The 14,970-nt window shown below is 45.6% G+C and overlaps 1 protein-coding gene across 1 annotated transcript in view; it reads left to right on the top strand.

The window, feature by feature from the left end:
* CTR9 (CTR9 homolog, Paf1/RNA polymerase II complex component) overlaps positions 1-14,970 on the top strand; it is an 861,351-nt gene that overhangs the window by 636,097 nt on the left and 210,284 nt on the right. Inside the window, exon 19 of the mRNA XM_069623650.1 lies at positions 4,173-4,244. Within this exon, the coding sequence (XP_069479751.1) occupies positions 4,173-4,244 (72 nt within the window). The remainder of the gene's footprint in view (positions 1-4,172; positions 4,245-14,970) is intronic.

Raw genomic sequence — 14,970 nt, 5'->3', positions numbered from 1 at the left:
AAACCTATTTTAGCAGTATTAAGAGAGTAGATCCATCGTTGTTCACACCTACTTAATATTATTTCTCTATTCCCACCTATCTCTGTGGCTGGAATTATTTGGATGATGAACCCGAACATTTTGGTTTATTAATGGTTTTTTGTTCCATAATGTGATACCAATGGTTTATTGTCCACTTTGTTTTTAAGGCACGACCTATGCTCACATATACGTTGCGTCACACATCTTTTTGTTTTACCTGTATATAATAGTTTGCATGGGCACTTAATCCCGGAGATGACCCAAGCCGTAGCGCAGTTTGAAACCTTACAAAAAACCCAGTCCTTCCCGTTCAGTTCGATAGATTTCAGGTTTCTTATTAGGGAACATATTGAGCACTGGCCACATTTAAAAGGGCCAATGACAGTTGGGAGGTGCCACAGTGTGATTTGGCTTGTTTGTTCTTCTTTCTTAGGATATGGGTGTACTAGCATGTCTCTGAAATTTTTAAAAGCAAAACGTGGTGGGACAGAATTAGTCATTGGTTTGTAGAATGTGCCAATTTTTCTTAATACTTTTTCTCAACTTATTACTGATGGGGCTAAATGTGGTAACACATGTCAATTTGTCTTCCTCAGTTTGTGGTTGGGTGTAAACAACGATCTCTGTTCGAGTGTTGTGCCCGTTTAAACGCTGACTGGAAAGCTTTTTTTGGGTATCCTCGTGTTTTTAGCCTTAGTTTTAAATCCTTACCTTCGTCAATGTACTGACATATTTGAACAATTTCTTCTGATTCTTAGAAATTGACCAATCGGGAGATTGTCACATAATGCCAAGGGATGAAATTTTTTTTTTTTTCTTTTAAAAGGGCGTTTTTATCTGTGGGTTTTCGATACAAGTGTTTGAATAGATGGCCTGTTTCTGATTTGCAAATCAAAAGGTCCAAAAACGGAATAGATTTAGCATCAAAGGTCATTGTAAATTTAATGCATTCGTTTTGGTTGTTTAGCCAGTCTAGAAAACCCACTAGAGTGGTGCTGTCTCCCTTCCACACCATAAAGACATCAACGATATATTGATACCATTGTCCTATTTGTTCTTTAAAGGGATTATTGGTATGGTATGTGCATAAAGTTTCATAATTGTCCAAGAAGAGATTTGCTAAATCGGGGGCAGTAAGCCTTCTTCAGAAGGGTGCAATATAATAGTAACGCACAAATCCATTCTCTTAATATTTCTAAATCAGTAAGTACCCTTTTGGGATGGCACACAACACTTCCTACACCCTCAGGTGACTTTAGTAACTAGGACACTGTGGACATTAATATACTACTGTTGACATTAGAATCAGATTTACGAGTTTGGCAAAGAAAGATTATTAGAACAGAACAAGAGATCACATAATTATTCTGACGCAGCTAAGTACTTTTGGTAACCCCCAATGCAAAGTTAGTTCACCCCTTCCTGGAAGGAATACAAAACACAATGTCAGAGGGCAGAAGAGTCATTCAGGGAGCAAGGCTAGGCCAAAGTCAATTGGGCAAAGTGTAGGTGAGCTGAAGTACTTCTTGCGGGTAAGTAAAGGTCTTGCACAATATTTCAGAAGTCTTTGTAGAAAAGAATTCAAAGCAGGGCCATAAGCTGTTTAGACTTGTGAAGTAAAGAATCTATCAGCAACTCTGCAGAGCGACCTTAACGGGTCTCACCAACAGAGATCAAGTGCAATTACACAACAAGAGGTAAGTTCCCTTAGACTGTACAGTACATTTAGATTAAAGCGAAAGGGCAGCAGATGACTTCTGTTCCTGTGCAGCTCTGCAGATCCTGGTGTTCCTGGACCTCAGTCGTGGGGACAAGAGGGAGGACATCTAGGGACACCTGCACTGCAATGGGACGGTCACTGACCACAAGCATCAATCTTCAAACAAGTGGTACTTCGGTGTTTCAGCTCCTCTCGTCCACCGCAAATGGCAACACTGCGGTTCCTGGCTGTTGAGATGGGCTTTCACTGCATCTTTGGTCCAACACTCTGTTGAGGTGGCTCAGGCCCGGTCAGTCCTGCTTCCTGGGAGTCTGGAGGCTCTTCCTGGAGCTCTTGGCCAGCTTAAAAGCAACACACACAATCTGGTGTTCCTCTTCCTAGCTATTCGGTTCCAGCAGCAACTGCAGTGGAATTTCAACGAGCTCTGAGAGGATGTCCAGTTGGCTTACTTTGGAGTTGATTGGTCCCACCAACTCCAGGGGAGAAGTCTTCCTTGCAGGGGCTTCTCTGCCGATACGAATTTGGAGTTTCAGCAAAGCAGCAGGGCTTCACCGGGCAAAAACGGTCCAGGAGTTGCAGCAGGTGTCCTCTTCAAGTTCTTCTTTGGATTCCTTTGCCCATTGGTTGACTGCCTTCCAAGCCAAAAAGCCTTGCCTTTTATGCAGGTTTCTACCATTCATTCCAGCCTAGCTGTCAGTCACCCGGCAGGGTGGCTATTCTTGCCGGACAGCCAGCCGGCCAATCACCTAAGAGTGCATTCCTGTCTCCTAGGAGACTAAGCACAGGGAGTTTTGGGCACCTCACTCGCTTCCTGCCCCCGCCAGACACCCTGGAGACAGAGGCAGGGTTCACTCGTGAATCCGGCCAAAGGCAAAACGGACAAAGGGACCAAACCTGGTTTGGCGCGCAGAGTAAATCTCAAGAAGGACCTTTCCACAAAGAAATGGTGAAAGAAGACCGGGCCATTTTGACAAAAATTGCACCCTTGGGTGCTTTACTGGAGCTGCGACCGCAGCCTGCGGTAAATGAATACCATGGTAGTTAAAAGTAAACCACTGCCACCAGCCATTCAGCGAGGAAAGGGTAACATAAAAATGTTACATGAGAAGCTAGACAATGGGGATACTAAGTAACACCTCCAGAACCCTATTGTAAAATAGTATGTGCTTGGTCTAGAAAGTTACACGTGTAAGTAAAGTCAATTTCTCTTCACTGCTCTTGGAAACAGTAGTTTATCCAAGAGAAGGTATTTAAACCTTTGGGAAATCTGGAAGACTTCCTGTGTCACTGCACTGAAAGTGCTGTGTGACACAATGTAAAAGATGGTGCCTATGGAGTTTGTTAGACTCCACAACCAAAAAGAAACAGAGTTCAAAATCGCATTAAAATACATGAGAGCAGGGGGGAGGGGTCTCACTCTCTCCAGGCAAAAAGTTCTAGAGTTTTGCAAAAGAGCTGGGGGTCTCTAGGGTAGAGAGGAATTAGCTCATTTCTGAGCATTCTCCATAACAGACTTGCACTTCCCTTCTGATTTTCTGCTTCCAAATACATGAGTCTCTAGGCAGCAAAAAATGTCTCTAAAAAGGCAGTTTGGCAGGAAAATGGCATTTGAATATTTCTGCTTAGCAAGGAAGTTATGTTAAGGAACACCAGGCGAATCCATATATTTAGACTGGTCTGGCACATTTTTCCTTCATTAATCGCTAGATTATTTAGGACCTCGGCAATGCACCTGGGGTGCAAAGTGCTCTTAATTGCCATTCAGTTTTGTGATGGGGAGCATGTGCCGTGCATCCTTTCATGAAAGAGAAACCCAGGAAAACAGGAGAGGATGGGGTCTGGGATGGGCGAGGATAGCAGCAAGTTCCAAGATGAAGTGACAATGCAGGGCTGGTGAGGGAGGTGTGGCCGAAGTGTGAGTAGGGAGGATTGAGGGGTGGGGAGTCAGACGCGGGACGTTGCAAAGTGATTTGGAGGCAGAAGCAGCTTTCAGCTGTCTTGGAGCACAGGCCTATGCTGGCGAATTCAGACTGCAATCTGATGGAGCCGATTCACTGGCTCTGGATGCGAATACCATACCATGTGATGTTTGAAGGTGGTGGACAAACATGGGATTCATTAAAAATATTTTTTCATGAGAGCAGTGAAGTGAAAGATTTAGTTGCCTAGTAAAGTGGGTGCGAATGTCTGTCGAGCTGTACTTGGAGATGTTTTCGTCCATCTGTAGAGGTGGGTTATACCTGGCCCATCGGTTCTTTGTTTGAATATTGCATTTGAGAATAACCTAAAAATGAACATTCTGGTGCACATAGGCAGTCATTGGCTGCATTATCTTGATCCTGACATTGCCATGCAGCTGATTAATTTGCATGCAGTAACCTATGCATGATTCATTTTGTTTTGATTAATTTTATTTTAATTTTGCATTTAGATCCTTCAGTTACTTGAGTAAAGTGGGAGACAAAATGAGGTTTGATTTGGCTCTTGCTGGTACAGAGGCGAGGTAAGAATTGCTTTTCGACATTGGGACACAGGCACTAGATGGGGTAGCTTTGCTAAACCTTACATTTCAACTTGGTCAGTTGATATTGCTGAATATCAGTACTTTAAGTGATGCAACCTTTTTATGTATCAATTGAAGTGTTTAAGGACTGTGTGTATTATAAATGTTTTGCCATACATTGAAATGGGGCCCAACCTTTGGTAAATGGGGGTCACAAGAACTCCTGGTAGCAACTGAAGGTGTCGGCTCTACCATGCTCTTTGCCCTGCTCTCGCTCTTAACTTACTAGGAAGGCTTTCTTTCACTCCCGGGAGCACCCCAAAATATTAAAGCCAGGACCTGTGTGCAACTGTCCCTCCTGTAAATGTGAATCAAAGTCTGGTGCATCCCAGTTCCTTTTATGTGCACCTTGTGAAGAATCCTGCGAATTACTCACTGAAACCCTGCCTAAAGTCTATGTCCAGATGGCCAGGAGAAGGCAGATGCTTCCTGATCCCGAGCCTGGGTTGGTGTACTGCTGGAGCATCACCTGGGTGGAGATTCTGTGGGATGAGACGCAGTAATTTTCCCCTAAAAGGGAGACACTTACCACTGTGCCAGAAGAGGTTCTGGTTTAATGTCATTTTAATCTCTCACCCTCTTATGGAATCTAAGTTGGTAAACCCTAAGCATATTATACCAAAGGAAATAATTATTTTGGTTCCTAAAATCAAATGCCCTCCTCATTACCAAAGGTACACTACAAGGAATGGTGGAAATATCTTCTCGAAGTCCTTTTCCTCTCGTAAAGTTAAAACCTAAGCCCCTCTGTTATAATTACTAAGGGAATTAAATATGCCCTTAAAAATATTCAAGAATTAGAAAAACCTGACTGATTGGTTTTCATCGCATATGGACGGAATCGTGAGGATTGGCATTGTGCCTCATCTGGGCGAATTGTGAAGATTAGCATGCGTCATTTCTAAATAGCAATGCCACTAACCTACCCCACTAAACAATCTCACTCCTCTGCATACACCTCTCACACTCTGGACAAACATAACCACACCTCCAAAGCACCAAAAACAGCATGCACTTCACTACATCGCAACAAAACATCACACATAGCCTTGCACAGCAACACATGACGGCAACCAACCGAAAAGCACACCTAAGCTTAGCGAACAGTGCTAACTGAACCGAGGATGCCAAAAGCACATTACAGCTCTCTTGCTCTTTTTCCCGCTCAACCTTACTAACCCATCCCAACCTCTTCCCTTTTCATATATGCCAGAGCACCAAGGGACTACTACGATGGTGATAGTGCGCGGTATAAATATCCCATAACATAACATGAAGTAAACTGTCCTAGAAGCCAATAGGGACTGAAACGAAGAAGAGGGAGTGTGTAGATGTAGTAGTCATGTAATTGGGCCTAACAGCCTTTGCAAGTGTCAGGCAATTGAAAGCAATACCTCACACCTGAAGCCAATTGCCAAATCTGTGATGCATTAAAGTCTGCAGCAGGAGATGGGAGAAGGAAGGAGCAGGAGTGGGAAGGTTGGCAGCAGTAGCAGAAGAGCATGAGGCTGGCAATTCATGAGAAGTGTGATCACAGAAAGGATGCTGGAGAGTGGAGACAGCAGAGTTGACCTGCAAGCTCTGAGAGGGTCCTGTGGTCTCAAACCCTGCATTGCCGTGCCTGCAGTGTGGAAGACTTGCTGAGAGTGGAGCTTCCCTAGGTGCAACATGTTGCTGTTATTGCAAAGCCGTGACCTTGCTGAAGCCTGAGGCCCATAGCAGAAGGCAAGCTGAGGGATGGAGGAGTAAAGGAGACTCCCAATTGGCGTGCCTGGGTCCCAAGAGTGTCCAAAGTAGTTGTAGCAGTTGAAGTCTGCAAAGTGAAACAGCCCGCAACCGCAGGTTTCCTGGAGCCGGAGAGTGAAGCTCAGCATTCAGTTTGACTCATCAATACTTGCCGGTGACCTTTAAAAAACCAGAAGTAACTTGCTTAAGTTCAAAAGCGAGTATAAACTGTTTGTTGTTGTGGACATTCCTTTTAATAATGGAAATTTTAACACACCCACTATTAGTGAGAGCAGTAGTGTTACGCATAAGAGAAGCTTATTATTTCGATTGTTGGGTCATTAACTGTTGCCAGAGTGTTTGCGTGTCTCTCCATATGGGCTACAGACTGCATTAAATGTGTTTCATGTTTATGCGAAAAGTAATCATCTTGCCATTAATGCTAATAAATCAAATATAATGGTATTTGCCAATAGGAAAAAGGTATGTAGCTGTACATGGAAATTGAATGACATGGTTATCCAGAGTGTGATAAAAACTAGGTATTTGGACTATAACTTGTGTGATTCAAACTCCTTTTCTATGTGGAATAATACTTTGAATCAGAAAGCTACTCCACTTATATCACAGATGTAAATCATACATTATAAATATGCAAAGTTTTCCCTTGCACTCATGTTTGAATTTTACACCTTAAAAGTGGAATCTGTTTTATTGTATGGTCTAGACCTGTGTATCTTGGATCTAACAACTAAGGAAAGCCTGCCTCAGAAAGTTCAACTGAAAAGTGTTGTCTGTGTCCAAAACCTATACTTGACCGCACAACTAAAGCTAAACAATGTTTACGGGTGGCAACAATAAAATAGTGTTCCAAATAAAGTTCTGAGCTTCTTCCAGCTCCTGGCTTTCTTTTTGTTAGGGAGATTCATCATGTTTATGCTTCATCCCCTCTCCTAGTGAGACCCCCAGCACTTTTCTATACCTTTTTTCTTTAATCCTGAACGTGGAGCCTTTTTCCACTCATTAATTCATGCTCTGAATTTTGGTAACTCTTTCCTTTGCATTTTTCTGTCCTATGGGGTCTACTTCCCCCATAGCTCTTAAGGCATGTATGTTTACTACTGCAGCACACCGCTCCTTATGGGCAGTTTTGCTGGGGGTTCTTTAGGTCCTCCTTTGAGATTATTTTCTATATCTTAGAGTAACTACAGTTCTTAGTATCTCTCCTAAAATGGTATAGTGTCAGAGATTGGCACACACCATCTTCTGTGGTGTGCTTAATGTTAGGTCAAATGTTAACTTTAGAGCTAAATCTACCTCACTTGTGAGAACCCCAGAACTTTTTGCTGGACTGGTAGATTATTTTCCACTATACCTCAGTGAATGTGAACCTTTTTCCACACTCACAGATCCTTTTACTCTTTTTTAAAAAACATTTTTTATGGTAGTCATTTATAAGACTCTCCATAGTGTCCTTTTAATGTTATCGCCTGATAACGTTTGGTAAATATCTTCTTTATTTTTAGAGGGTTGGCCTTTGGCTCCCCTTTTACTTTCTCTGGCTAACCTTGTGAGAGCTACAGTTCCCAAGGGTAGAAAGAATATTTCTATCCCTTCTACATTTTGTTAGGTGAAACAGGCACACACCCCGCCTTATGTGGAGTGCTGGGGAGATGCAATGTATCTCATTTCTCATTAGCACTGTAACAATTATGTTACAGGGACAACCATAAATGGTTGGTCGCAGTGAACCTTTTTACAAATTCGGTGCACCTTTACAGTTTGCTGTTTTCACAGCTGCTGTAAAGGCACCCATGGGTGCACATTTTACCAAAATGGCCCAGTCTTCTTTTTTTGCCATTTTCACACTACTTGTCCCCTCTTGGTCTTTCCCCTGCCCTCAAAGATGGGAAATTCCTTTTTGTGAGTTTTATCTTCGGCGGGAGACCTCGGTCTAGCTCGTCTAGGCTCCAGAGTGTCTGTGAAGGCAGGAAGCGAGGGTGGAGTCCAAAACTCTGCAGCCCTTTTTCTGCCTGCCTGCCTGCGAGAATCCTCATCAAACTGAGAGGCTGGCTGTCCTGGAAGGACTGGCAGCTACCATGTTTGAAAGTTGCAAGGCTGTTTGTTTGATTTCTTGCATAAAAGTCTGATCCTGGAAGCTGAAGAAGTAGTCGACCACTGGAACCGAAGAGGAAGATGAAGAAACCGTAGCTGAGACAATTTCAAGCCACCAAGAGAGCCTGCTGTGTAACCAGAGCCTGCTGTAGCCCTTCCTTCCAATCGACCTGGGGACTCCGAAAATGATGACCCAGAGCCTGGTGACACCCACTAGACACAAGAAGACCTGAATTTTGAGCCATCCCACCTTGTGCTGTGACCTTGCACGCTGCAATACCCCAATACCCTGGGACCGCAAGCCATTGTGGGGTGCATGGTCTTCTGAATTCCGAATCTCACAACTTTGGGGGATCTCCAGAGGCACGATTCCAGTCCAACAAGTCACCTCAACAGAGTGCTGCACCTTGCAATCGACGAGAATCCGACCGCCTATTATCTGTCTCCATGTGCTCATGAAAAGGTGTCAAACCCACAGAGCCACATCCAGCCGCAAGGAAACTCTCTCTTGGAGCCTTCTTCCTTGTTGCAAAAGTCCTTCCAAAGTCCTGTCTGCCATCTTCTTGACAAAGGAATCCATCGACCAGGTTTTTGGCTGCATATCGTGAAGTCTTCCTGCTGCAACACTTCGTCTGTGCTGAGGTACTGTGTTGGCTGGGGCATTTTACCTACCTTAAGCCTTGTGATTTCTGCAAAGCTTTGGGGTGTTTCCTGTGGCCACTCAACCAGTTCACGCGGGCCCACTGCGGAAATCCTCCTAGGGTGTCTTCTCTGAAGTCCCTTGACCCTCAACTAACTTTAAAGTGAAATACTTAATTGTTTGAACAGTCTTCCTCTGGAACTCTGACTTTGCCTGCAACTGAACCCCATCTCACCCTACCTACAGCTGGCACCTAGACCACTAGAGTCCCTCTACTGCCTCTGATTGAACTCATGCTATAGAATAAGCGAAGGACTGGATAAGAAAAGGTTTCTGGCTTAGAAAGAATAACAAGTGTTTAAAAGTCACTTGTAGAGAAGTTGGTTGGTAACTGTAACTCAGAGTGCGCAGTTAAAAAAGTTCTTACCTTGAATGTGTGTTACACTATTCTGAAAAGTATATATGTATGTTACTTTAATCTGAAAAGTATTTCTAATGCTTGTTAATCTGCTTAGAATCGCATGCTGTGCATGTAGTCCGACATCTAGTGGTAACCGCAGAGTATTGCATCTTGTCTTTCGAGGATCGAAAGGGGACGTCGGCATAGGCGTGTCTGTAACACTATCCCTAACGTGACGTGTAGTGTACCCAGAAATCCTCACGCGTTGAGGTCCCTCAGATTGTTTTTTTTTTCCACCCAGCCAGCTGGTCGCCTTATGTGTTGCTCTACCTAAATTGCTAATTTGTTAAAATCCCAACCTTTGGTCGTTTATACAAGATTCGTCCCCTCTTTGACGATTACTGAACCGCCGGCGATGACAGGACAGACTTCGATGGGTGGCGTTCCGATTGACTCTGTCGACTGATGCCTTCTGGCCGACCTACACAGTAGGGAGAGTGGGATCTGGGGGTTTCCTTTCCTTTAAGAATCTTTCCTTCTCCCCTCCCTTTGCCCCTTTTGGTATTGTCGTTGCATTTGTTAACCTGCGCTATAAACAGGACACCCTTTAAATTTTGCCCTTCCTGTAAGGGAAAATTTCCCTGGAAAGACTAGCACCCTCGGTGCAATAAGTGTCTCCCCCTCAATCATGTTGAAGCGTCCTGTCGGCACTGTAAATTCCTACTGCCTAAGACCATAAAGGAGCGTCTTGTAAAATGGTGGGCAGCCTATGCGATGTTGCAGGCCAAGGGTAGCTCCCCCGCCGCCACAGCTGCCGAAAGTAATGAAGCCCATTGCGAAGACCATGCCTCCGACACGGACACCATTGACCTTACAACAGAGCAGACTTGCTCCAAGATGTCCGTCTATGGCCCGATATGCACAGCGCAAGTCCTGCTATGGGGAAGAGGCACTCCCACATCACATGGGACTAAATACACAACCCCGGTACCGCCACAACCTCTCAGTCGAAGCAGTCCAAGCCACCAACGGGTGCGTCTGGTTCCTCGACGACGCCTGCTGATTCACTGGATCGGCAGCCCTCCCTGCAACCGCACCAGCGGCATGCGTCCGGGCACTCTTTAAGGGCACCAGCACCAAATCCCTCAAGGCCGTCAACGTGCTTTCCAAGAGCGCACCTGCGCTTAAAGCGATGGTTGCGCCGAAAGTTTCGACACAACTGCCCTCCCAGCTTTAACACCATCCCATAACGCATCAGCAAAAGCCTTGTGAAGATTGTCTCGGTGGCTGGTAAAGCCAAAGATATGTCGAAAGACCTATCAGGACGCCTGGAAGGGCGGGATAGGCCCAATAATACGTCAAAGGAGATGGCAGAATGCCCAAAAGAGCGGCAGATCTTTACAGAGAGTCACCAGCCTTTGTCTAAGACTCTCAGTGAAAAAATCTCAACGTTCTAGGCTGCAGGATCCTCTAGAGGAACCCTTTCCCCTTTAGACACCTCTAGGTCTTCCATATGGACTAGGGAGAAATTTGAGGGTTGTATGAACAGACTATAAAAATGTGCAGATTTTTCGGAGAAGTTCACTCCAAAAAGACCTCGTGAGGAGATCCCTTATGATGTACCCACAATAACTAAATACCAGAGGACCTCAGAGCCTCTCCATGAGACCTAGCAGATCCTTAAGAGATTCCTCTTGACCCTTACGGGGAATTATCTTTTCGATGATCCTCATGATTACACACCAGATTGGAGAGATGACCAACCAGTTAATGAGAACCCACCTTGGCTAGCCCCTATCCCGGACCCAGATGCCATTTGCCTTGACCCTCCCTAGTCTCCTCCTCTGCGTCAGGCCTCTCCTGTGGACAACCAAATGGCGTTTAGCGCCATTCTTAGGAAGGCGGCTGAGCACTTTCAAATAGCCACACAGGAGGCAGTGGTAGACTTAGATTTTGTGGAGGACATTTTAAAAGAAAAGCCTCTGGCTAACCAAGCTATTCCTCTTCTCAATGCCATCAAGAGTTGCGTTGCCCCCTCTTTATTGACACCCTCTCAAGCCAGAGCTGTTAATCCTAGGATGGAAACTTTTTCGGCCCTCCCCAACCGATCCCCTATATATTAGGGGTCATGCCACACCAGATTCTCTAGTTGTCACAACGACAAGGAAGAGGGCGGGGGTCCCCTTGTCTACAGGTGAATCACCACCAGACAATGAGTGTAAAAAGTTGTATGCTTTGGGAAAAAGAATCACCACTGCTGCGGCTCACTCCACGCACATAGCCAATAATACCAAACTCTTGGCTAGTTATTCAGATGTCTAGTGGAACCTACTGCAGAAGGGCCTGCAGGAAGTTGCAGAACCAGTGCACTCCTGCCTACTAGCAATCGTGTCAGAGGGAAAACAAGTCAATCACAACATCCTCAAGAATACCTTGGATGCTGCTGAAAGAGCTGGTCATACCCTGGCACAAGGTACCCTTTTAAAGCGGCATGCCTGATTGAGGAACTCCGGGTTCAAACCTGAGACTCAAGCTTTGTTGATTAACAAACCTGTGGAAGATTACAATCTGTTTGGAAAGGCAGTTGACGAGGCGCTAGATACTGCCAAGAAGGAACACAAGACCCTCAGATCTTTGAACCAGGGTACTCGAATACCTTTTCAACAAAGGGGGGGGGGGGAGTTCTCGCCGCTCCTTTCGCAGGCAAACCTATCAACGTTCCCCACATAATCAGTATGGCTCAGGGAACAATTGGTCTTCGGGACAAGGTTCTAACACCCCAGTACTTATCCTCCCAGAGTACATCGAGGAAAGGGAAGGGGTTTTAATGACACCCCTACAGGCTCCCCGGCCACTGGTCAAAAATGACAATCTAATCCGGGTGCCCCTCCCATGCCTCCCGGTCGGCGGACGCTTAACATCATTCCTGCATGCATGGGAGGGGATCACATCGGACCAGTGTTTGCTCAAGTCCGTCACCCACGGGTACTGTATCGAGTTCAACTGGCTACCTCGGTACAGACCTCCAAGATCCTGGTGCCTGACACTGGAACACCTCCAGTTCCTGCTACAAGAGGTCAAGATCCTGCAGGAAAAGGGCGCTATTGAAGTCATCCCTGTTCTACAGGTAAACAAGGGTATTTATTCAGCGTACTACTTTGTACCCAAAAAGGATTGAACCATGCGCCCTGGTCTAGATTTTCACCCAGCAAACAAGTTTGTCGAACACCAACATTTTCTTTGGTGACGCTGCAAGAAGTAATTCCTCTTCTCATGAAGGCGGAACATTGGACATGAAAGATGCATACTTTCATATTTCGATGTTGCAGGAACACACAGAGGGCAAGCACGATCAGTTGGCATTGCCTCAGCCCCAAGGGTATTTACAAAGGTACTGGCAGTGGCAGTGGATCACCTGCGCAGGCAATCCATCCCAGTTTATCCTTACCTCGACGACTGGCTCATAACAGGAGTCTCCTATGCCTAGCAAATACTCAAAGAATGGTTGACCTTTTGGTCAGTCCATAAGGGGCTCTTATTTGGACAGAAGACGGTCTCGTCTTCCCCTCCGAGAGGGTTCACAACATGCTGTTTCAAATCCCTCCGTATGTAGCCGGTCGCAAGGTGACAGTATGCAAGGCCATGGGACCGTTGGGTATGATGGCGTCCTGCATTTACTTGGGTCCTCATGCGCGTTTGCGCATGCACACCATTCAAGAGTCGCTAAACGGCCAGCGGTGTCAGTCCAGTGGACTATGGCACGATCTAGTGGTGGTCTCGGTAGCCCTCATTCTCTCTCTGAGGTGGTGGTCGAGAGAAAATCTCTTGAAGGGAATAACCTTCACCACCCCCGCAATAGAAGCCACTCTCACGACAGACGCATCCCTCACAGGGGGGGGGGGGCCCTCACCACCTTCAACAGACGCACAAATGGTTTGGCCTCCAGCGGTAGCTTCCAACCACATAAATCTGTTGGAGCTAATAACGGTGTTGAAAGCACTGAAGGCCTTTTCAGATGCAGCTACAGGGAAAGACAGTAATGGTCCTCACGGATAGCACCAAAGCCATGTACTACCTAAACAAGCAAGGGGGCACTAATTCTCCAGGGCTTTCCAAACTATCTCAGAACATTTGGAAGTGGGCTATCAAACACAAGATGTTTCTTTTGTCTCAACACGTTCCAGGGGAACTCAATCTTCTGGAAAACACGCTCAGCCGAGACTTCCCACTGGCCTTAGAGTACGAATGGCGACTACATGAAAACATTGTCTCAAATGTATTCGCAGAATGGGGTTTCCCAGAGATAGACTTGTTCACAACTCTGGAAAACTCACGATGCCCAGATTACACCTCCAGGTACCCCAGAACCAGAAGGGTCTCTGGATAACAGGGTCATGGAGATTTGTTTATGCTTTTCCCCCCCACTCCCCTACTCAACAAGATTGTGCACAAGATGCACAAGGAACCAGTTACCATGATTTTGGTGGCCCCATTATGGGCACGCCAACCCTGGTTCTCACATCTGTTAGAAATGTCTCTTTTCTCTGATGAAACTACCTTGCCCTTACATGTTGTCTCAGGACAGGGGAGGAAACTCTCCATCCATGCCTGCAAACTCTCAATTTAGCGGCCTGGCTCCTGAAATCCTAGAGGTTGGACATCTCCAGCTTCCTCAGAGATGCATGGATATACTTAAAGAAGCAAGGAAACCTAACACCAGACATTGGTACTCCAATAAATGGAAACGCTTTGTCATATGGTGTAATCCCAAGGACATCCATCCCATTGAATGTTCTCCTACACATATTGTGGTATACCTGACACACCTGCTGGACTCGGGTCTTGTATTCAGTTCCCCGAAGGATCACTTTGCTGCACTTTCAGCCTACACTACGTCCCAGCAGAAAGTGTCATGGTGGAAGATCCCAGTAATTAAAGCTTTTATGGAAGGGATTAAGAGAATATATCCTCCCATGTCCAACTCTGGTCCTGGATGAGACCTAAATGTTGTATTAACCAGACTTATGCTGTCTCCCTTTGAACCTATGCACAAAGCAAGCCTTAAAGCACTCACTTACAAGACAGCCGTCCTAGTGGCATTCACCTCTATACGAAGAGTTGGTGAACTACAGGTCCTTTCTATTCTAGACCCTTTCGTCACAATTCAGAGAGAAGGTAGTTCTGCGCACTCACCCAAGGTTTGCACCTAAATTAATTTCAATGTTCCATGTGAACCAGTCTATAGAACTGCCTACATTCTTCCAGAACCCTACCAACGTGGCAGAAAGAAGCCTACACACACTGGACATGTGCAGGGCAGTCATGTACTATCTGGAAAGAACTAAACCACTAAGGAAAACGAACCAGTTTTACGTTTCAGTGGCAGCTGGTAGAGAAGGGGACCCTGTCTCTAAATCAGCCATCTCTAAATGGATTGTCAACTGCATCACACTCTGCTACACTCTTGCCAAGAGAGAACTGCCCTTCAAGCCTAGAGCACACTCTACTCTGGGCACGGGGGCTTTCATAGCATTCTAAGCAGATTAACAAGCATCAGAAGACGAGCATTACTTACCATAATAGTATTTCTGGTAATTTTATCTGCTTAGTTTGACATGCGCCCACCGTTCCTCCCTGCTCGGATGGAAGGAACATGGATGTCTTACTACTTCTCTCTTTCTGTACTCACTCACAATAGTCATAAGGCTCCCTCATGGCAGTAAAAATACAATCAGAGGGACCTCGACGTGTGAGGATTCCTGGGTACACTACACGTCACGTTAGGG

Source organism: Ambystoma mexicanum, chromosome 11 (assembly GCF_040938575.1).
Source record: "Ambystoma mexicanum isolate Mex_15411 chromosome 11, UKY_AmexF1_1, whole genome shotgun sequence".
NCBI lineage: Eukaryota > Metazoa > Chordata > Amphibia > Caudata > Ambystomatidae > Ambystoma > Ambystoma mexicanum.
The sequence above is the reverse complement of the archived record's forward strand: the minus strand, read 5'-3'. Positions and strand labels throughout refer to the sequence as shown.